The 20,774-nt window shown below is 39.6% G+C and overlaps 2 protein-coding genes across 4 annotated transcripts in view; both read left to right on the top strand.

Annotated features, from left to right (window-relative positions):
• Nucleotides 1–1,451: 1,451 nt before the first annotated feature.
• On the top strand, nucleotides 1,452–19,816 carry git2b (G protein-coupled receptor kinase interacting ArfGAP 2b). Of its 3 annotated transcripts, none has more exons than XM_085165125.1 (20): nucleotides 1,452–1,473; nucleotides 2,306–2,439; nucleotides 2,621–2,733; nucleotides 3,900–4,005; nucleotides 5,550–5,636; nucleotides 5,732–5,862; nucleotides 7,894–7,988; nucleotides 8,442–8,487; nucleotides 8,704–8,755; nucleotides 8,871–8,943; nucleotides 9,055–9,152; nucleotides 9,255–9,366; nucleotides 9,811–9,962; nucleotides 10,068–10,220; nucleotides 12,371–12,580; nucleotides 12,726–12,815; nucleotides 13,398–13,480; nucleotides 14,577–14,732; nucleotides 16,134–16,197; nucleotides 16,713–19,816. In XM_085165125.1, exons 3-20 carry the CDS (start codon nucleotides 2,621–2,623, stop codon nucleotides 16,920–16,922), a joined length of 2,031 nt encoding a protein of 676 aa, XP_085021251.1. In that variant the 5' UTR covers nucleotides 1,452–1,473; nucleotides 2,306–2,439; the 3' UTR covers nucleotides 16,923–19,816. The 3 variants fall into 3 exon arrangements, with proteins under 3 accessions (XP_085021251.1, XP_085021250.1, XP_085021252.1); XM_085165124.1 differs by lacking the exon at nucleotides 1,452–1,473 and adding an exon at nucleotides 1,480–1,709; XM_085165126.1 differs by lacking the exons at nucleotides 1,452–1,473; nucleotides 2,306–2,439 and adding an exon at nucleotides 1,480–1,709.
• Nucleotides 19,817–19,861: 45 nt separating this feature from the next.
• Nucleotides 19,862–20,774, top strand: part of LOC146514295 (glycolipid transfer protein-like) — a 4,657-nt gene continuing 3,744 nt past the window's right edge. The window contains exons 1-3 of the mRNA XM_085165127.1: nucleotides 19,862–20,134; nucleotides 20,570–20,628; nucleotides 20,732–20,774. The exon at nucleotides 20,732–20,774 is cut by the window's right edge and continues 91 nt beyond it. Coding sequence (XP_085021253.1) covers nucleotides 20,032–20,134; nucleotides 20,570–20,628; nucleotides 20,732–20,774 — 205 coding nt within the window. The 5' untranslated portion in view covers nucleotides 19,862–20,031. The remainder of the gene's footprint in view (nucleotides 20,135–20,569; nucleotides 20,629–20,731) is intronic.

The raw sequence follows: 20,774 nt of genomic DNA, 5'->3' as shown, positions 1-20,774 counted from the left end.
TATACAATACAGTGTTTCCAGTGTTAATTATATTTACTTGCTAAACGTTATTTGTTCTTTATCTTTGTGATTTGTAGGTTTGCAGTACAAATCACACCTCCAAGAGTTGTTAACATTTTCTAGAGCATAATATAGACATACAGAAATGCAAATACAGAATACATATATGGCACAAAAAGTACGGAAATTAAGGAAATTTGGGTTGAGCACCAGAGTTATGCTGTATGTATGTATGTATGTATGTATGTATGTATGTATGTAGATAGATAGATAGATAGATAGATAGATAGATATAGATGAAAAGGCCAATAGTATGCTGCTTGTGGATGGCCACTTTTGGATCTTGGTGCTTGTGCCTTTTGCTTTGATAACAGCTCGTCCACTGGCCTGTCAGGTGGAGTTTTCCCAGCAGTTTTGGGAGTTCTCACATATGTTGAGTTCCAGCTGGCTTCTTTTTTTCACTCTGCAGTCTAGCTCATCCTATCTCAAAGGGGCTTAAGTCATGTGATTGTTCACACCACCAACACCATGATTTCACTAAACACAAACCAAGCAGCCATCTACTGCTTCTGATTTGGAAACATCTTAGGCAGCACAAGAACAGAACAGCACAGTATACATACAATGTCACATTTGGACTCATCAGGACAAAGCACAGATTCCAGCTGGTCTGATGTCCATTCCTTGTGTCAGGTTGAAGAACTCTCAGTAGTGATTTCTTTAGCATTCAACCAAGCCCTATACTTCCTCAAAATGATGTTGAGATGTGCCTATTGTGGCTATTTGAAATATGTAAAGTGGGCTGTGGGCTCTGAGCAGAGGAAAGCCATTTCTCTTCTGTTTACTGTGCTCTAATGTAATCCCCTGCAACAGATGTTTTAGTTTGAAGTTTTAGAGAATGAATGCATTTTATTCTATAATCTTTTTGATGATATGCAAAATGTAGTGGCTTTGAGTACTGGAGTAAAAAAAAAAAAGTTTAATCTAAAAGGAGATGCCAGAAGTAAACAAACATAATTAAAAGTGACATAAAGTTCTCTCAATAAATACAGTATAAAATCCAATTTTCAAATGCTTATTTCATTTATTAAGGGAAAAGGGTTTTCAAAACAACCCGACCCTATGTGTAAAAGCAGTTGCCACCAAACCTAATAACTAGCAGTCAAACATGTGCAAAGGTAATTCGACTTTCACATCACTGAGGAGGAATTGTGTCTCACTCTTCTTTGCAGAATTGCTTTAATGGAGCCACACTGAAGAGTTTTCTAGGATAAATGGCCTGTTTGGTGTTATGCCAAAGCATCTCAATTTGATCCTTGTGACTCCAGTGTGACTTTTATTGTGTCCAGTGTGACAATTTTCCTTTATCGCGTTAGTCTCCTGATGGTGGTGCTTTCTGCACTCTGTAGGGCCTTTAGAAGCCACTGAAGGAAACAAGGAAGGAAGCAGCCTATGAGGCGCGGAGGAGGCTGTGTGAGTGTTGGAATGGGTCACGGCTTTGTTCAACAGTAGGAGGGGAGGGCTGACGGCTACAGTCGCTAAAAGTGTAAAATACAATCAGCCGGGCGAACTATCTTGTCATATCTCCGTGTAGCTGTGTTGCAACGTAACTTCCAGATATTTGTTTCTCCTGGACTCGAAGGATTTCGTCTAAGGGATGTCAAAGCGAGTGCGAAGCAGAGAGGTCTGCGCTGATTGCAGTGCTCCGGGTACGATGCCAGACAAGCTAGCTGTAACGTTAGCTACCCAGCTAACCAGCTAGCCCCCACTATAAGTTATCGAGTGTCTTGTTAGCCTGGCTAGTTACTGCGACTGTACTAACAATTAGCAATTAGCTGAATTACTAATTGTAGCGGTTGTATTTTTTCTTGTGGAAACGTTAGGTGTTTTTTTTCTTCCTCTTTTCTTCCCCTTTTTTTGAAGGCGTGCCTGTGTAATCACACTAACCTGTCTTATTCTGAACTAGTTGCTTGACTGTATTGGTTGTCGGGTTACAGTAAGGTTAGTGGTGCGTTAAAGGCAGTATTATTTAATTTCTTAAATAAGACTGCTCAGAAGACAGCGCTAACTTGCTGTTAATCAGTAATGCCGCACAGTGGGTGATAATGCTTGTGAAAACGTTTCTTGATTATGTCAAAGACTTGAGGGTGGGATACACCTTACCTAAAGCAGTCATGTCTTACTGCAAGTCAGCGAATATCTTCGTCTGGTTAGAGGGAGTTACTGCTCTGGGTTAAGGCTGTCTGTTACGTTATTCATCAAATATTAGACTCATGGGTTAAAAAGCACTGTATCTGTATCGTAGAACCTCGCTGGGCCTCTGTTAACAGGGGTGTGCTGATCTGCGATGAGTGCTGCAGCATCCATCGAGGTCTTGGGAGACACAGCTCTCAAGTCCGACATCTGACTCATTCTCCGTGGCCACACTCACAGCTGCAGGTGGGGAAGCGGGGACACGATCTCCATAAATCAAACGCAAAGATGCAAATGAGTACAGTCTGTTCTCCATAATGCAATATGTAAATATATAAGAAGATAATATATATGTATGACTAGGAATACCCAAAGTAAACGTATTTTCTGCCTGTTCTAAAAATGTTAATCTGCTTTCTTGTTTCAGATGGTTCAAACACTGTATGGCAATGGAGCTAATTCCATATGGGAGCACAGTCTTCTGGATCCTTCCTCTTCAGTGAGTGGGAAACGCAAAGCCAACCCACAGGACAGAGTGCAGTAAGTTTTATTTTTTAAAATATGTCATTGCTGGTTTTTGGTACACTTGATTGCACTTTGATATTAAATTGTATTGGCAAAATTGATTTTCTTTGCTAAGGTCAGTAAACATGCCTAATCAGCCCGCTCTACCATGAGCGTCACTCACAGATAGTCAGTCTTAACTAACTTGGAGAACTTGCTTGATCAGCTGACAAGCAGGTTAGAAAATAAATATATCTGCAGTGCGGTCTAGCTGATCAGCTACACGATCATGCAAGAAACCAAATTTTAGAAGAGTACCTCCTTTAAAGGCAATTCTTTTTGCGAGGAGTTTTCCCATCCTTTAGAAGTCATAGTACAACAAAAACAAAATCTGCGAAGCAAAGAGATTTGATGTAGTAAAGCCTGTTATAAACACCATGTCAGTATGCTGTGTAGCTTGGGGAGTAAAGATAAACAGTCAGCCACATGTAAGCACAGCAGTGCTGTGTCTGACCCGCACACTTGGAGCAAGCACTTTCATAACTTCTTCCCAAATGCAATTTCTGAGATGGACGCTATCTTATAAGGTTTCCACCACAAGCACTTTCCCCGAGAAACATTTTAAGGATCTTGGGTGCTCAGCAGTTTAAACTGGAAAAAAGGCTATATTTAGTTCCTTAAGGTGTAGTTTGAAATGTTTAGTTCCAGGTGTTTTAAAACCACTGGAACTGTGGGGGAATTCTGCTGGGACCAATGCTGCTTAGTGGTTAATTACAGACAATTCAACAACTTCATTCACAACATATGGATTTATTCTGATTGCTGGACGTTGTTTTTGGGATTAAGAAAGTAAGGGTATTTTTACTATAACTATTCTTTTCTATTTGCGTAAATATTTTTGTATTAAAACGAGCAACGCCAGAGTTTGGATGTGACTTAAATTGCACCCCTAAGATTCTTGGCTTACGTGAAAGCCAGACAAATCTAGCGTTGTGGCGGTATGGTGGTTTACATGACCGATACATTTCTCTGCCATCAATGTAATGCTGCACATACAAATCTGCAGTCCATTGTTTAATGTCCAGTGTAAGTGTTAGCTTCTCGACAGTGTTTGTCTTAATCATAAACAGTGATGTGCTCACTTGAAAACTTGTAATTAATGTCCACATTTTGAGATTGTGAGAGTCTCTTGTTGTTTCCAGTCCTAATAAGACAGAGTTCATCAAGGCAAAATATCAGATGCTGGCGTATGTACATCGGATGCCTTGTCGGGAGGATGACAGTGTGACTGCAAAAGACCTCAGCAAGGTGACAATTTACTCTGTTGTTTTATTTAAACGTTCTTCTTGTAACACTATTAGACGTTAAAAAAAAGGATCTTTGAGACTTTATTGTAATACAGCAAGTGTTTGATTTTAATGTTAATATCTGACCAGTTCCTGCAAAATCCAGTGATGAGTTTCCTCAAACTTAACCTGGGCTACTAATATTACGTAGCCCCTCCCCAATGTCACCAAACAGGGCATGGACATGGGGGTATCCTGTGGAGGAAGTTGTCCTCCTGTGGATTGTGAAGGATTGTCGGGTGGGGTCTGTGTAGGTCAAACCTATTCTAGTGCATCCTGTGGATGATTGATTGGATTAGGTTCTGGGGAATGGCAGGCAGAAGGCAAAGGAGTGTACTATAAAGCAACATTAATGGCTTAGGGGACTATGTGATTAAAATCAGAGTTTTCTGTGTCCATGTTTTTTACCTGGATTATTAACCATGGTAATTTATGCTGAACACCAACAACCTGGTCGGGAACAAGGTATGTTCTGAGTCTTAATTTAAAATCATCTGCAAGTGCCACATTTTCAGTGATTCTTTTATTTACAGTATGTTTTAAGTCCTATGTAGATTCTGTGCTGGTGGCATACTTTTTATATGTGCAGCTTGTTAAGCCGTAACTTATTAAAACTTACTGAATGAAGTGCTAACTCTGACTGTGCGTCACATTGTCCTGGGAATGTGCATGTATTGATTTGTTGATGCAGAAAATGTTTTAATGTTGTTCTACTTGATTGTAATCTGCGGGAATTCAGCAACTAGAACACAACACACACCAAGAACACCTGTTCATTTAAAAAATAAATTTCATTGTCCATGTCGCCTTTATCAGGCTGTGGGATGGTAAGATTTCTTGTTAAAATGTATCCAGATTAAAGCACAGAGAGCGTACTCGGCAATAAAAAAACGAAAAAAAAAACATTAAATTGAATTAAAATGTTTATATTATCACTCTGTACTAAATTGCTAGATTAATACTTTTTTTCCTGCATTAATTTCTTGCCTGATTTGCAATAGTGTTGCATTTTACTGTTGCAGTTTTTATGTCCTTTATAGACTTTTAATTACCCTTTTATATGACCTGTAAACCGCCACTTTTTATGTGACCATGAACAGAGCCTGAAGCAGACACTCTGCTTAAAAGAGGAAGCTGGTAACCACCACTGTGATAGTCGTTATCTTCAACTGGGGTTTGAATGGTTTTTGAGACCGCTCAGCCAAAAAAAGTCTGGCTGTGTTGAACTTTCTTTGTAGAATGGCGTTTTGTTAAATGTCTTGGGCTGCTGCTGTCCTTGGGCTGTTCCTGAAAATTTTATAGTGTGCAGGGACTGTTGTGCTGTCGGGGAGGCACCTTGTATGGCAATGCGGCTGGTCGTTATGTGTATATGTATATCTCAACAGAGTACTGCATTAAAAAGAAATAACCTGTCACCACAGTTATAAGAAGGCCTAAAGCTGACACAGTGTCTTCATAATCAGCTGTAATGGATTTTAAACAAGGTTCTTGTTAAATGTCTTTCAGCAACTTCATTCCAGTGTCCGTACTGGGAACCTGGAGACCTGCCTTAGACTCTTATCTTTAGGAGCTCAGGCTAACTTCTTTCATCCAGTAAGTTTGGGGGAATAAGCAGAAAGTTGATTTGGAAGTGGGCGTGATAATACTAATGATTAACCACTGTTTTTTTTTCCCCCTTCAAATTTTAGGAGAAGGGAAACACCCCACTACACATAGCAGCAAAAGCAGGTCAAATATTACAAGCGGAGCTATTGGCAGTTTATGGAGCTGATCCTGGAGCGCTGGACTCGAGTGGGAAGACCCCCATTGATTATGCAAGGTAATGTATAGCCTGTATTTTTATTTTAACACCTTCATATGTTCTGATAAAAGGTTTGGGGTTTTGTTTTGTTTGTTTTTTTTTAGGTGAGAGCAGTCGAAATGTTATATTGACACTTGATGATGTTAATACCACAAGATAAATTTATAAGTTTCACTTTTAAGTGGCATTCTGCTTTCAAGCATTTAAGTGGATCATATGTTGTAGTCAAGCAAATTCAGGAGCCTTGTTCATTTTCTGTATGTTGGGAAAATGATTTCAGGCATATGTCTTGTATAGAAAACGCAGCAAGCTGCGAAATAGTATTTTGTAACTGGTAGTGCAGCTGCAAGCATCACCTTAAGAGATGCAGTCCAGCTCATTAGTGGCTGTGATACAGGAAATGATGCACAACATGCAGATGTAAAAATACACAGGAAAAAAAAATAGCTGTGCTCTTGCTTTACATGTTGTATCTTGTGGAAATGTTAGCCGGATACTTAAACAGCAAGTGACAGGAAGTAGCCAGCAATACACAGCAGAAAAGGACAAAAACAGCTAAGCTGCAAATGGAGGGGAGGGGGAAATATTGTCACTCGCTGAAATGGCTAAAATATTTAACATGCCTTTTACAATGCTAGACAAAAAGTGGCTTTATGTCCGAGTTTGACTAATTCAATGAAACGAGCAAGGCAGAAGAGAAAGGAGGAATTCAGTTGTGCAGTGAGCTGATGACTCAGCTTGGTTAGTTTATAGTAAGTTTCAATTTAGCTCAAGTAAAAAAAAAAACTTGTCCGTGTGGACCTTGATATTTATCTTCAGTCTCATCCACTCTGTTATCATTTCTTCAGCCAGATCAAACGGGAATCTAACCAAAATCTACATTTGATTTTTAAATCTAATTATTGATGTGTAAACTGAAAGCGAAGACAACAGATAAGACTATGGAAGCTTGTTTCCACCAAAAAATATTTAGGATTTATTATTATTATTTATTAACTTGAAGCTATCAAATAATAACCTGTAATTTTGACTTTCAGATGGCAAAAAAAAAGTGGCAGAAAGAGGCTTCCATAAAAGACAGGGTCATTTAAGTTGGGACTTAAAGGGGACTTTAGACTTCTATTTACAAATGGTCCTCAGCAAGATTAAAAGTGTCAGGGTGCATTAAAATGGAATGCAGTCGGCACATATTGAGAAAATCTCACTTTTAAGTTCATTTAGTCCAAAATTTTGAATCTAATGGTCATTTAAGACTCGTCTTCACTCAGAAATACTCACACTAACTCAATAATAGTGTGGTGTGAGGCATTTTTACATTAGTTTAACAGATTACAAGATGTTGTTGTTCCCTGATCAATGATCAATACAGTAACACTGCCTTAATAGTTCAGTGCAGACTAACTGGCAGACAATCTGATGGCTGTCACAGAGCTTACAGGTTTTAGTTGAAGGAGATTTATCAATGACTCTACTATTACACTGATGACTGATTAGCAAAACAGTTACGTTTACATAGTGTAAGAAGACAAGATAACGCATAGATGAGATGATAAGACTTAATGTGCTCTGCTGTGTGGTTTGATATTGTCTGTATGAATGAGGAAATTAAATAGTGTGTCTGACTGCTGGTTCAAGCGTGGGAGGTGAAAAGTCACAGAAAACCTCCGTTTGTTGAGGAAAGCCTGCCAAGGAGCAAGTTACTTTCAGAGAGTCTGTTACTCTGGTAACTCACTCAGTTTAAGGTAACGCTCCTTATTGACCTTTTACTGAACCCGTCCCCACAGCCTGCAGAAACCAACAAGCAGAACCTGTTATTTGTGATGGTTTTCATCAAATTGAATGTTGTAGTGCTGTAATAATTTATTTTTTGTTGTTGTTGTGAAACAAAATTATTTTGAAAATCACTCCAAATAGTGGAATAGTATGGGAGTACATGATTTAAAATCTGATGCTGACATTGTAAGGCATTGTAAGGTACCTGAGATATTTTTAGCTGTAGTTCTTTAGCATATTTATGAAACTTGACCTTTTTATTCCTTACCTCTGCAGACAAGCTGGACATCAGGAGCTGGCAGAGAGACTAGTGGAGATCCAGTATGAACTCACTGACCGGCTAACATTTTACCTTTGTGGACGAAAACCAGGTAAATGCAGTAAATCAGTCAAGCACAGCTGCAGCTTTGCATTAGATGAATTTATTTCAATAGCTTTAAAATGGCTTTCAAGTCATTTTTATGCAAAAAATGAGTTCAACAACACAAACTCTTAAAAAATAACTGAAAAAAACGTGTTTTCTGGAGTCCTATATAAAATATTTTGTGCAAACACACTCAAAAATATTTAAGTACTCGATACAAAATTGGAAGATAAAACAAATGACAATAAGATTAATCATATATGATTTAAAAAATAAAGCAGATTACATACATATCACCAACTTTATAAATCACCACTTCCAACTTTGTGCTATCCTCACCACACTAGTGGTCAGTCCCTTGCCAAACCCCCCCCCCCCCCCCCCCCCCCCCCCCCCCCCCCCCAAGAACTTTTGATTGTGAAAATATTTGAAACGTTATCTCTTCATTGTTGTGCTACAGATCACAGAAATGGGCAACACTTCATCATTCCTCAAATGGCAGACAGGTAAATGTTAAAGCTTTTAATTTGAAAAACTTGAGATCTGGTAATGAGTTAATGTGAGTTTCCGTTGATACACGTTAACCATCTTATTTTTCTTGTGCTGCATTGGATGGATAAGGAATAAGTAAGTTTCTCATTTTTGCCACGAGCCACTGTTCTTGTGAGTGTGGAGCCTTTTTCTGCAGGATAAATAAACTTTGTTAATTTCTCCATTTAAAGCAGCCTGGATTTGTCAGAGTTTGCAAAAGCTGCAAAGAAGAAGCTGCAGTCGGTAAGACGTTTTTACATGGGATTTGTTTCCCGTGACATTTTACAGTGTAGCCTCTTCTTCATCTGCTGTTATTCTTTAGGAAACAGAAGTGCTAATTCTGCTTACTTTGCCGTAGCTAAGCAACCATCAGTTTGAAGAGCTGGCCATGGATGTTTATGATGAAGTCGACAGAAGAGAAACGGATGCAGGTTGAATTACAAGAACTGTTTAACAAAAAAAAATAATTAAAAAAAAATCACACCGTCTATAAAGCGCTTTTACATTTTATTTAAACATTATGTGCGTCTTGCTTTTTTCAGTGTGGCTGGCCACTCAGAACCACAGCACGCTGGTAACAGACACCACAGTTGTGCCTTTTCTGCCTGTCAATCCTGAGTACTCATCTACCAGAAACCAGGCAAGTGTTTGCACCTTATGTCCTCATGTTATAACTTCACTTCTTTGTGTGCGACTAGTAGATTTGGTAAATGGTTTGGTTTTAATCTATTTGCTTTCTCAGGGTCGTCAGAAATTGGCAAGGTTTAGTGCTCACGAATTTGCCACACTGGTCATCGATATTCTAACAGATGCTAAGCGACGGCAGTGGGGTAATTCCTGTGAAAGTCCCAAAGGTAGGACATGATTATTTTCCACTTGTAGCACATGTTAAATTCCCCTGCTAATCTACTTTTGTTTTTTGGGCTATATTAAGTTTGTAAATGTCCTGCTTAGCATATGAACAGAAGAACATTTTAAAAAACCACAAGCAGTGGGGGAAACCTAAATTTGTTGGCCTATAATAAGATGCAGAAAGTGTTTTCTTTGGTGTTCAATGTGGAGCGAAATATAGACAACGCTACGGTACACAGGCAACAATTAAAGTTTCAACCATGTGTGAAAAGGGGCTTAATAATGTCCTACATGCTGCAACTCACAGAAAACCAAGAAAAATTGTAGGAGGTCACATAAAGAATGCTGGGTGTTGGATTCAATCAATAAAAAGGGATTGAAACAGCTGCCTGTAGCCAGCACTGCTGTTTGATCCCTAGTCCTTTGATCTTTGGCTCTGCTTTCAGATAATGTGGAGCTGATCCTTCAGGGAATAGACGGTCACCACAACAGTGAGGGCCAGGATAATGACCAGCCAGATTACGACAGTGTGGCATCAGATGAAGATCCGGTCCAAGAGGCAACATGTGGAGACAGCTGCAATGATGGAAGGACCAAGGTTAATGTCTCTTGAAGCCTGTTATTCCATTGCTTACTGTAGGCTTTACTTGTAATACCGATCAGATGAATCCCATCTTATGTCCGTATGCATGTTTCACTGCAGAGCTCAGAGTCTTCTGATCTGTCTGATGGACCAATCACAGTGCAAGAATTTATGGAGGTGAAGAGTGCCCTCACTGCATCAGAAGCCAAAATACAACAGCTTCTGAAAGTCAACTGTCACCTTAGTGAAGAGCTACGTTTGATGCAGAGCAAGGTTAGTTAAGACGCAAAAGTCGAGGTCACTTTATGTGTCACATCGTCTCTGGTGTTTCTTGTTCTGGTTATAAATTGCATAATAATGTTGCTATTTAAACATAACATCCTGAAATTGTGTTTAACATGTAATGTTAGTATAACCCAACTCAGGGTTTATAGATAAGATGTATCACTGTCTTTACCCTAAAATGCTTTCTTGACTCTACACAGACTTAAATGGTTTAAGTGTAAGTGTGTGTGCGTGCGTGCGTGCGTGCGTGCGTGCGTGCATAGATAGATAGATATCGTACATTATTCAAAATGAAATACAAAAGAAATGCTGGGGTTTTTTGTTTTGTTTTTTATTTTGTCTTCAAGACTAAGGTAACTGTAAATTTTGTAAATTTGAGCTGTGTGACTTGGCATGTTGTCATAGCAGCCATCAGAACATGGGTACACCGTGGTCATGAAGTCATGGACATGGTTAACAACGATACTCAGGTAGCTATGGTGTTTAAATGATGGTCATTTGGTACTAAAGGGTCCAAAGTGTGCAGAGAAAATAGCTCCCACAACATTTCACCACCACCAACTGCCTGAACAGTTGTTCTTCGAATCGTTCATACCAAATTCTGACCCTATCATCCAAATGTCACAGCAGAAATTGAGACTCATCACAGCAGGTCAATTTTCTCTTGTCCAGTTTAGGTGAGCCTGTGCAAGTTACCTACTCTAAGCTCACAGGAGTTATGTATAGTGTGGTCTTCTGCTGCTGTAGCCCATCTGCTTCAAGATTCCACCTGTTGTTCTTCTTCTGCATGCGCTGGTTATAATAAGTGGTTCTTTGAGTTAATGTTGCCTTCCTGTTAGGCTGGCTGATTAGATATTTTGTGTTAATAAGCAGTTAGATGTAACTGAAAATCATTTAAGGAAGTCATGCCGTTGTTTTTTGTGAACAGAGAAAATGGCTACAATGTGTCTGGATGCATTAAGATTCCTGTGACAAGGATAGCAGATTTCAAATTGCAAAGCAGTATTTTATGTTATAGATGTCTGTGATGTAAACTCGAATCCTATGTCAGATCTTAAAAGGCAACCCACAGAGGACATTTTGCTCCATAGCATAAATCTGCAATGATTATTTAGGAACCACCTAAATGCAGAAAAATAACTGGAGTTAGCTGTTTCCATTACACAAATGTCAGCAAGTTAGGTTCCTGACTTGTAGACCCACAACTGTCTAATTTATACTATTTATTTCAGGCATGCCGCATCAGTCACTTCCTCATATCTTGGTATTTCGAAAGTCCCTCTTTTCCCCGATGGTATTCAAACATGCACATTTTTACAGTTCTACGTGTTTTTGGGAAATAATCGTGTTTTCCCTTCTCTCTGGCAGAAAAGTAGCAGAGCCGAACAAAAAGCCTGTGATGTAGAGACTGAAGTGCAACAAAATCAGTCAACAAAGGCTTTTTTTGTTGTTGTTGTTGTTGTTGTTAGAGAAAATATACATTCATGTTCTTACAATACTGATGATAATAGGAAAAACTGTTTCTCTATAACTGCATTTTCTGATGTAATTTGTGTTATATGTTACATCAGTCATTGTTGCACTCAGAAACATAAACTAAAGCAAAGGACAAAATTGTAGACAACCCAGTTTTTGTCTGTACCCCTTGTGCTTCATCAGAATCCCAGGTTTATTTTATTGATGCCTCTCAACTTTACCTCGGTTATGTCTCATATTTTTAAATATTGACTTGATATGCTTATTTTTGCATAGTAATACCTACTTTTTGTTTCTTGAAGCTGTTGTTTTTTTCAGAGTGTAAGCCCTGTTTGTGTAAATAAGGGCAACCCCCTCTGTGGCACTTTATCAGGGGGTGTCGCACTTCAAGATCTGTGGTGTTTTTTGTTTTTTTGTTTTGTTTTTTCAACATACATTGTCAGCATTTCATTTGTCAAGGAAGCAAGCCTTTTGTTGTTTGAAGGACCTTGAGCAGAAACAAGAACAAAACAGAGATGAAGATAAGCTGAACCTTATCCGAATAGCTTCCCACCTGGAGGCCTAGCTGTAATCTACTCTATTATTGATGCCACACCCGGCTTTTGTGTGGAGATCAGCTCACAGTTAAGAGTCAAATTGAAAGATGTTTTTGTTCTCTACAGCTAAATTCCCTGCAGACTGAAAACACAACACTGCGATGGCAAACCCCCAGCGGACAGCAACACCCCCAGGGCCTCTTTGGTCGACAGCAACCTCGCGGAGGCCGCGCCAGGTCCATGTATGAGACGGGCTCTACTCCAAGGCAGTACCCCCACCGAGTTGACACAGCTCGGCATGACGATGGCGTCATTTTACAACCCTTCCCTACCAATGTAAGCACAGGAGTACCACTGTTTTCATTCTTAATTTACCAAAATGGTGATGCCTGGCTTGGGGCTGGTGTTGTTGTTTTTTTAATATTCATTCATTCATTGCATCTCAATAGAGTATGCTCAACTTGGTTTGACCCCTTTCTAGATTGGTAGGGGTCCTTTGGGGACGGCTGCTTCCTCCCTTCCTACCTTCCCCTCTTCCCTCTCCTGGTCGTGGGATGAGAGATCTCGAAGGGTTAAGTACTGAAAATTCCCGCGGCTCAGAGGCAGCCCCAGGGGACGGTGAAAACTGCCCTCTTTGACCCCACAGTCTTCTCTCCTGACCTGTGTCTATAAACTGCCTTTTCTCAGCATCTCCTGCCTGCATGCATGCACTGCAGTGCCTCTGCTACAGTTCAGTTTCTGAACAACCCCAGCTTCTCATTGTCAAAAGTGCTGACATGTTGCATCAGAGATGGCTGCTTGAATAATCCGACAGCTGAATCCAGTATATGTGAAAGATGTATAACGGATCACCACATTGTGCTTTTTAGGGATAACTTTCTGATAAAACAGAGGACAGTTGACACCTTCGCGTCTACTAATCGCATCCTGGGCAGTGCAGCTGTGCTCCGCCACATGAACTGATTGTATCGTTTCTGCCTTTTTTTCTCTTCACAGTGAGATGTCTTAATAATAATGAGATCACAGGTTTGATTTTAGAATTGCATGTTTCTAATTTCTGTGCGGCCACATTGCTGCCGTGATAATAACTTTGTCTAATCACATACAGTATATACTGTGTTTGATTGACTGTTGTCCTCTGACATTCCTACAGGGCTGTAGTCTGGAAGGACAGAGTACAGTGCTGGAGAATGACTATGACACTACACCCAATCACTCTGAAATGGAGGAGAGTGGGTAAGATCTTCTTCTGTTAACTATTGATTTTAAAGACTAAAACACCATTTTCTCTGTATAGGTTTAAAATGAAGGCCACTTTGATCACAAATATAAAACATCAAAGAAGCCCCTTTGCAAGATTTGCTTACTCTCTCCTGATCACATTTTTTAATATACCAACTGTTCAAAGCAAAAGGAACAAGTTATGAAAAAAAGGATAAGCCTTTCCCCCTGTTTCTTGTCTCGAGACATGACAGTATTGATGGAGCAGAAGCTTACAAAGTTAAAGGTCACATGAATGGAGAACGGGAAGCCAGATGTGGATTAGTTTTGACAGGTGTTTAGGAAAAAAACGGCTTTGAGCCGTTCAGCCTGCCTGCACGGTTCAATGAAATAATATACAGTTTCCAAAGATATTTTGACATATAAGCCTAATTCTAAAATTTATGAATTTAGATGAGATTAACCTTATTTTAAAGAAAAAGTAGGAGTAAATCTAATTAAGTAAGGGTATACCACTTACTTGTTAAGAAATGTTCTACTAGTCTCTTGAGAGGCAGCTGAGGACCGCCACAACAGCGACCCAGTCAGCCTGCCCAATGGAAAATGGGAGATTAGGAGCAACTGAACTTTCAAAATAAGAGCAAGGGGATTTTCCACTAATAAAGCCATTGCATTATTCCTACCAATTATGAAAAAATGGCATTAAATTGCAGGATGTGTAGTGCAAGTCAAAAGCTTCACCTTTCAAGCAAAGTCTGTCAGGAAACACTGCACCCACCTACTGGCTTCACTACAGATCAGTTATTTAGAATATTGTCCTCTGTAATTTATCGTCCTTTAGCTTTTAGAAGCCTGACCCTGACTTTAGCCTGAAGTCAACCAGTTTCTGTAAAAAGCTGTTTCTTTCACAAAGTAGAGTTTTTCTTTTATCCAAACTCCACCCAACAGGTACTTTGAGGTCAACTCTCTGTGTGATACTTTTTGTTTTCATCTTGATTTCATTATCCTCTTCAAAAGATCCACCTTTGTTGTATAATTCATTGTTTGGTGGGTTCTTTAAGTAACACTCCTGTAAGAAGATCAGTTGTCAGTTCTCTGTTTTTATTTGTAGCAGCCCTCTTGCTGCCTCTGAAGCAGCCCACCAGCAGGAGGAGGGCGAGGAGGATGCTACCCTGCCTTGCACAGAGGACGTCATCTGTAAGACGGAGCAGATCACTAAGAACATCCAGGAGCTTCTGAGAGCTGCCCAGGATACCAAACATGAAAGGTATTGAGCAGTTATATGAATAACATGTAATGTGATATTTATACAAAATGAGCCAAGTTATATTTCAAAAACATCTGAAATTTCTAGCTATTCAAAATAAAATCTTTTCACCTGATGCACTGTGAACCTCAGTTTTTCCACCGTCTGGCTCAGATTCCATGCTTGTATTTCTGTCATTCTGCCTGATTTGTTTAAGAGCTGACTTTGCCCAGGTGCTTTTAGGTCAGTGGTTTTTTAAAAGTTGTGTATAGGGCCTTGGCCTGGATGATGCCAGCTTGCATCCTAAGGAACTAAAAGTCTCCTTATTTTCACCTGAGTTGCAGAGTGAATACAGTTACTTACATATTGGTGAAAACCAAGCAGCACTCTGATTTCCAGCCCTGTTTAGGATCCCTCTGTGTGAGTCTACCGAGTGTGGGTCTTAGGTCTGTCAATGCAGCTAACAGGAAACAAACAGCACATGATCTTATTTTTCCCTGTGGTTTGGCAAGTCCACAGTAGTTACTTGTTTATTAATAATTTCTTTATTATTTTTACTGTAGTTTTTTTTTTTTTTTAACTGTTCCACACTGCTACCCGTTTTTCCTTTTTGTAGGTTATTGCTTACATCGTCCCACTTTTTCTTTTGTGTAAATATCTTGAGATTAACAATGTTTCCCATCTAGCTCCAGGGATATGAGCAGCTACGTGGTTAAATGCTGCTGAACTTGCGTGTTGCTTCTAGAAACACTAGCTGGTACTAAAATAATAGTTCATATTTTATTAATGAACTAGAGCCATTGTCTCTCTGGGATGGGAAGTTGTAAATAAGAACGGTGGAAAGTATAACGCACAGCCGTGTGAACCAGCACGATTCTGCTCGACTAAACTGGCATACAACCTCTCAACTGAAGCAGTGTGTAAACAAACAAGGACAGGCTGCTGGTACTAGCATGTTAGCACTGCCTACGTTAGTCATGTGGGTGCACAACAATCAGACAGTATATGTGTGTACACATTTGAGTGACATAAAAAAATTTGATTCGATTATTGAAAAGTGTGTTTCATTCAAATGGCTTTAAAAGATAAATTACATACATCGACTGTTTCCGTCTGTTCACATTTTTAAAACGTGCTGCTGATCAAGGCAACAGGTTTTAAAATGGTGTTAAATAAATGTCCTTCGTGGTATGGCGCTGCCCAGAAAAGCCATTCACTGCTTTCATAGAACAGAAAGGTGCCAAGTATTGTTTTTAATTGATCGCTTATTCTTTATTTATTTACTGTACAACTTTGAAAACAGTTGAATGAAATCCTAAATAGCCAAATACTATTACACCCCGTTGCTCTTTTTGATCGTTTTGAGAAAGGTTTGTGGAAAAAAATTCACCCATTCATCCTTTTTGTCTCCTCCTACTGCAGCTTTCTGCCTTGCTCTGAAAAAATCTGCATGGCTGTGACAGAGATGGCTGCCCTGTTTCCCAAGGTAAGATGACTCCGTTCCAGCAGCTCATTGTCCAATGGAACAATTTGCTTTGTCTGACAACAGCTGAAGGCAGTTGTTTTCACACACGAACTCCTGAAAATGTCAGGAGAATAAGGTCGGGACATTGTCAGAAGCGGCACTTTATCACATGTAGCACACAACAGGATATAATCTTTATTAAGCCAAATACTCTTTGAGGGTGTTGCTTGAGTGAAACTCGCTATATTCTCACATCAGACGGACTTTGTAATAGAGACCCAACAGAGTAAAGAGTGCTTAATGTCTGATACATTTTGTTCTCATAGCTTGGCTGGATGTGTGAAAGCAGCTTAAAATTATTTGTCCAGATAGGTGGCACCTGCTTGTTCCATTGCTTGTATTGGATCTTGTTTTACCCTCTCAATATTTACCTTTGTTGTAGTCGCATAGAAATCCATTGCCTGCCTAGCACATAAAGTGATTACGAACGCTTTCATGTCCTCGCCTTATCCAATCTCCTTCCCTCCTCCCTTCAGAGGCCGTCCTCAGAGACAGTACGAGGGTCTCTGTGTCTGCTGACTTCAAGCGCTAGCCGGCTCCACGGAGAGTGCCAGAAGGCCGCAGAACACAACCTCAGCCCTTCAGACATCCAGCTGGTCACTCAGCAGGTCATTCAGTGCGCCTATGACATAGCCAAAGCTGCCAAACAACTTGTTACTGTGACAACCAAAGAAAACAACAACTAATTAAACTCCAAAGACACTCCCAATGCGCCAAACATACAGCATATAAATGATGTTAATCAATGGTTTTCTTTCCCCCCCATATTAATCAGTGTAAGCTTTTGTGTACATTCCTAGAGGTGGAGAAAAAAAATATAACATGCAAAATCATAGCTCAATCAAAAGCTTTATTTATTTTGTTTTTATACCATGGTAATAAAAAGTATATATATATATACAGGGGGGAAAAAACTACTTGTTCTTTACCTCACAGATTGAATCTATTCAGTTTCCAGAAGTGCAGTGTTGCCTGTGTATATAAAAGCAATTAGAACAAACAGTTTTACATTATCCGTTTCCTTCTAGAGGACACCATCAGTCATTAGCTGTGCTCACTGAGGTCCGCTTTCTGGTACTCATAGACGATCAAAGGTCTTACCTAGCAGCAATGATCAGAACAGATGAGCTACTCCAATCACAATGTTTGTTTTGGTTTTCTTTAAGAGGCAGTTACAGTGTTCATTGTTCTTGAATCATTGTGGTGTTGCTTGCTTAAAGTTCAGTTGTTTGTTCAGTAAGCCAACTGTGATTATAAAAGCAGCTTCAGTGTATCGAGCACCGTGTGAGTGTCCAGACTTTCAGCCCATCCAGCAACTCCAGCAGTTTCAGTCCATCTGCAGGTTGAAACAGTGTTTATAAGTAAAGTATCAATAGTTTTTGGGTTTTTGTTTTTGTTTTTTGAGTTATAATGTTACAGCCATACTTAAGATGTTCTGTGTGTGTGTGCGTGTGTGAGCGTTGGCCTCAGTGGCCTGTGTGAAATCCATTTTGAATCAATTTTACTAGCGTTATGCAAATATGTAAGATGTATGTATCCATGTAATTCTTTATCAGAATAATCCAAATGCTATTCTATTTATAAACTGTATGTCATACCTCTAAGAAAATATCAATGTTTATTTTCATAAGCTTTGGTTTAACACGATGCTCGGCGCAGGCTAACGTTTTTGTTCTGAGGTCTGGGACGTCTCAGCCGGCAGTTAGTTATAGGAAATGTGTGGTCTGTTTATTTTAGTGTGGTGTTTTAACTCCAGTATTTTAGACGCTTCATGTGGTCGAGTATGTACCGCCTACGGCTTACAGCCAATGATAATGTAATTGTACCCTCAGTTCTAGAATAGTTGTTGTAGAACACGGGTCTAATGTGACACTCGCTGTGAGCCAGATGTGTTTGAACCAGGGGTGGAAGGAAAACTGGAATACGCTGCACGACAAGTGGACGGCAGGGTTGTGCTCTTATTGCAGGGTCCTTACTGTGCAATTTAAAGTGTAATGTAATTGGTGCTAGATAAAGAAAAAAGCAGATTAATTTATCACTGCTCAATTTCCTTAAAGAGGACTAGCTGTTAGAATGTGTTAAAGAAAATCTAAAGCGCCTGTTTAACTGTAACTACAGCAGTATGAACATGCACGTTCATTTTTATCTAAAACCGCTTTCTTAGGTGGCTGGGTGAGGATTAAAAAGACATTTAGAAGTATCCTTAAAACGTCTTCAGTGCACATGAGTATACTGTTCATTTCTGGTTAGTTGCTTAAGTCTTCTTAGATGTGTTTTTGACAGAATATTAAACTATTTGTCAGGGTCTGCATACTGTTTTTTTTTTAATAGTTTTCACTTGCATCACATGATCTAGAAGCTTGTTCATGTCACAGAGATCAGTTTTTTAATTTTTTATTACTGTTTTCTAAGTCTTGGTCTGGTCTTGGTGGTCTGGTGAGAGTGATTACTTACATTTAGCTTTATTCTACCATTGTACTGCATTCTTGTTATTGTCTCCTTAAGGTTGCAAAGCAGGGGTGTCAAACTGTGGGCCACTTGAAGGTCCTAAAGTACACATTTAATAAGCCTTTTAGTTATAACAGTGATGATGAGCAGTTGGAGATGGCTCAAGAAACTGGTCTTGCAACTTTTTAGTAGCAGGTAGTTCAGTGTGTTGACAGATTTTTACACCAGATCCCCTTCCTGATGCAACCCCTAAGGGTTTTAGGTCTCTTCCCAGGATTGAACTTGAGATCTTTTTGTTATTAGGTGACTGTGTAAACCTCAACACTCATAAAAATAGGTTCAAGTTTAACAGTACGTGTCCGTTTTTAAAGAACTGAAACCCATCAGCAAAACTGCTCTCTGGTCTTACACTTTAAGAAATAAATGCATAATTAAAGAAGCACTGACGGCTCATTATCCAGACTCATTTCCAGAAAATGTGCCAGTTTTAGTAAGGACTGTAAAAATGGGGAATGTTATTCCATTAAACTGTTTTTTAATGGGATACTAAATATTAAAAAAAAAATTGTATTACTTAGTGTAGCTTGGCAGGCCATGAATGATATCAGTGTTAGAAATAAAGCTTTAAAACGTATAAAAATACTGTTAAAAGTTAAAAAAAAAATTGCCTTCCTGGACTCAATTGGACCCTTTGGTGGGCTGTTCTGGCCTCTGTACCCTGTGTTTTACACCTTTGTCTTAAAGGAAGACTAGGTTTTACTGAATAACATGGTCTGATCTTACCTGGTCTGGTAGTAGAGCATTATGTAAAGTATGCAGGTGGTTACAGCAAACCTAAGAAGGCTGTCTTTTAGAAAATAAATACCACTGCCATTCATCTCCTAAAAACCAGCCATAGTACCTCTGTGAACAAAATGTAACGCAAAGCAATTTAAGTAGCATATAAATACTTTTTAGACTACCATTTTTTTAAAAGCACATAAACTACTGACTTTATAATGTTATAAAACGTATTCGGTTACTTCCACCCTGGAGTCAAAACCGTCATTTAACTCCCTGTAACTTGGAGCCTGCCCTACCTGTGGTTCAAAGCAATCCCTGCCTTAGGTATAATAAAGTCATTCATACCTCATCTTTTCTCCTCGTCTTATTTCTTTGTGTGTGTGTTGTGGACATACCGCGTGTTTTCACCACGCTCGTGAACTATTTCCCACCTGTTGGTGAAGAGCGAAAGTGGCCGGTTGCGCTTCCCCACCCATCATAAGAACATAGTTCCGGGTTTTTCTCAGCCGAGAGCTGCTCGCTGCCGTCGCTCTTCTCTATTCGCCAAGCTCGTAAGGAAGGATCATGTCGCTTTTAATGGAAAATCAGTTCTGTGAACTGCCCCCTGACAAGGCGATCGACACGAAGACATTCCTGGACACCGTCTCTCACATCCCTGCGTTTTTTGGTGAGTGCAACTCCATCTGAACTCATGCAAAAACACGTAAGGTGACTTTGCGAGTTTCCTCGGGTCGCTACGGTGTCAGCCTTCATACTTGGCTGATTTTTTTTTATTTTATTTAACTACCTCGTCTGACCACCTGAGCTTGGTTTTCACGTCGGGACGTGGTTATTTCACTTCAGAAATTGAGGTGTCGGGTCACGGGGACCATGTCAACCAGCTGCGGCCGTTTGGCCTATAGAGAAACTCTTTGTTGACTCTGTGAACAGAGCACACATTGCCCTCATTGTGACTTAACTGAAACTGTGCATTCACGGCATTTTTTTTAGCCTTCTCTTTGTAAACAGCTGATTGGCATTCATCCCCTACTCTGAGCCGGGGACATGTCAACTCATGGATATTTTATTGGCCCTGCTCTCAAATGTCTTGTTTCTTTTCCAGACTGCTTAGGATCAAAAGTGTTTTCAATCATCAAATCAGACATTAATGGCAATATAACGGTAAGATGCAGGCGGGCATATCTATTTGTGTTACTGTAAGGGATTTAAATTAGAGATAGGTGCAGCTCCGACATGCAAACTGAACTCAAATGTGCATTTTCAGAAAATTAGAGCGGTATATGTCACTAATCCCGCAAAGTACACCA

Source organism: Neolamprologus multifasciatus, chromosome 7 (assembly GCF_963576455.1).
Source record: "Neolamprologus multifasciatus chromosome 7, fNeoMul1.2, whole genome shotgun sequence".
NCBI lineage: Eukaryota > Metazoa > Chordata > Actinopteri > Cichliformes > Cichlidae > Neolamprologus > Neolamprologus multifasciatus.
The sequence above is the reverse complement of the archived record's forward strand: the minus strand, read 5'-3'. Positions and strand labels throughout refer to the sequence as shown.

What these genes read in the sequence shown, in the direction of transcription:
- git2b (XM_085165124.1), top strand. Translation starts at nt 1,658, where the DNA reads ATGTCAAAGCGAGTGCGAAGCAGAGAGGTCTGCGCTGATTGCAGTGCT. An exon ending in CAGAAGAGAAACGGATGCAG is followed by an intron (nt 8,944 to 9,054) that starts GTTGAATTACAA and finishes TGCTTTTTTCAG; the next exon opens with TGTGGCTGGCCACTCAGAAC. An exon ending in ACTCATCTACCAGAAACCAG is followed by an intron (nt 9,153 to 9,254) that starts GCAAGTGTTTGC and finishes TTGCTTTCTCAG; the next exon opens with GGTCGTCAGAAATTGGCAAG.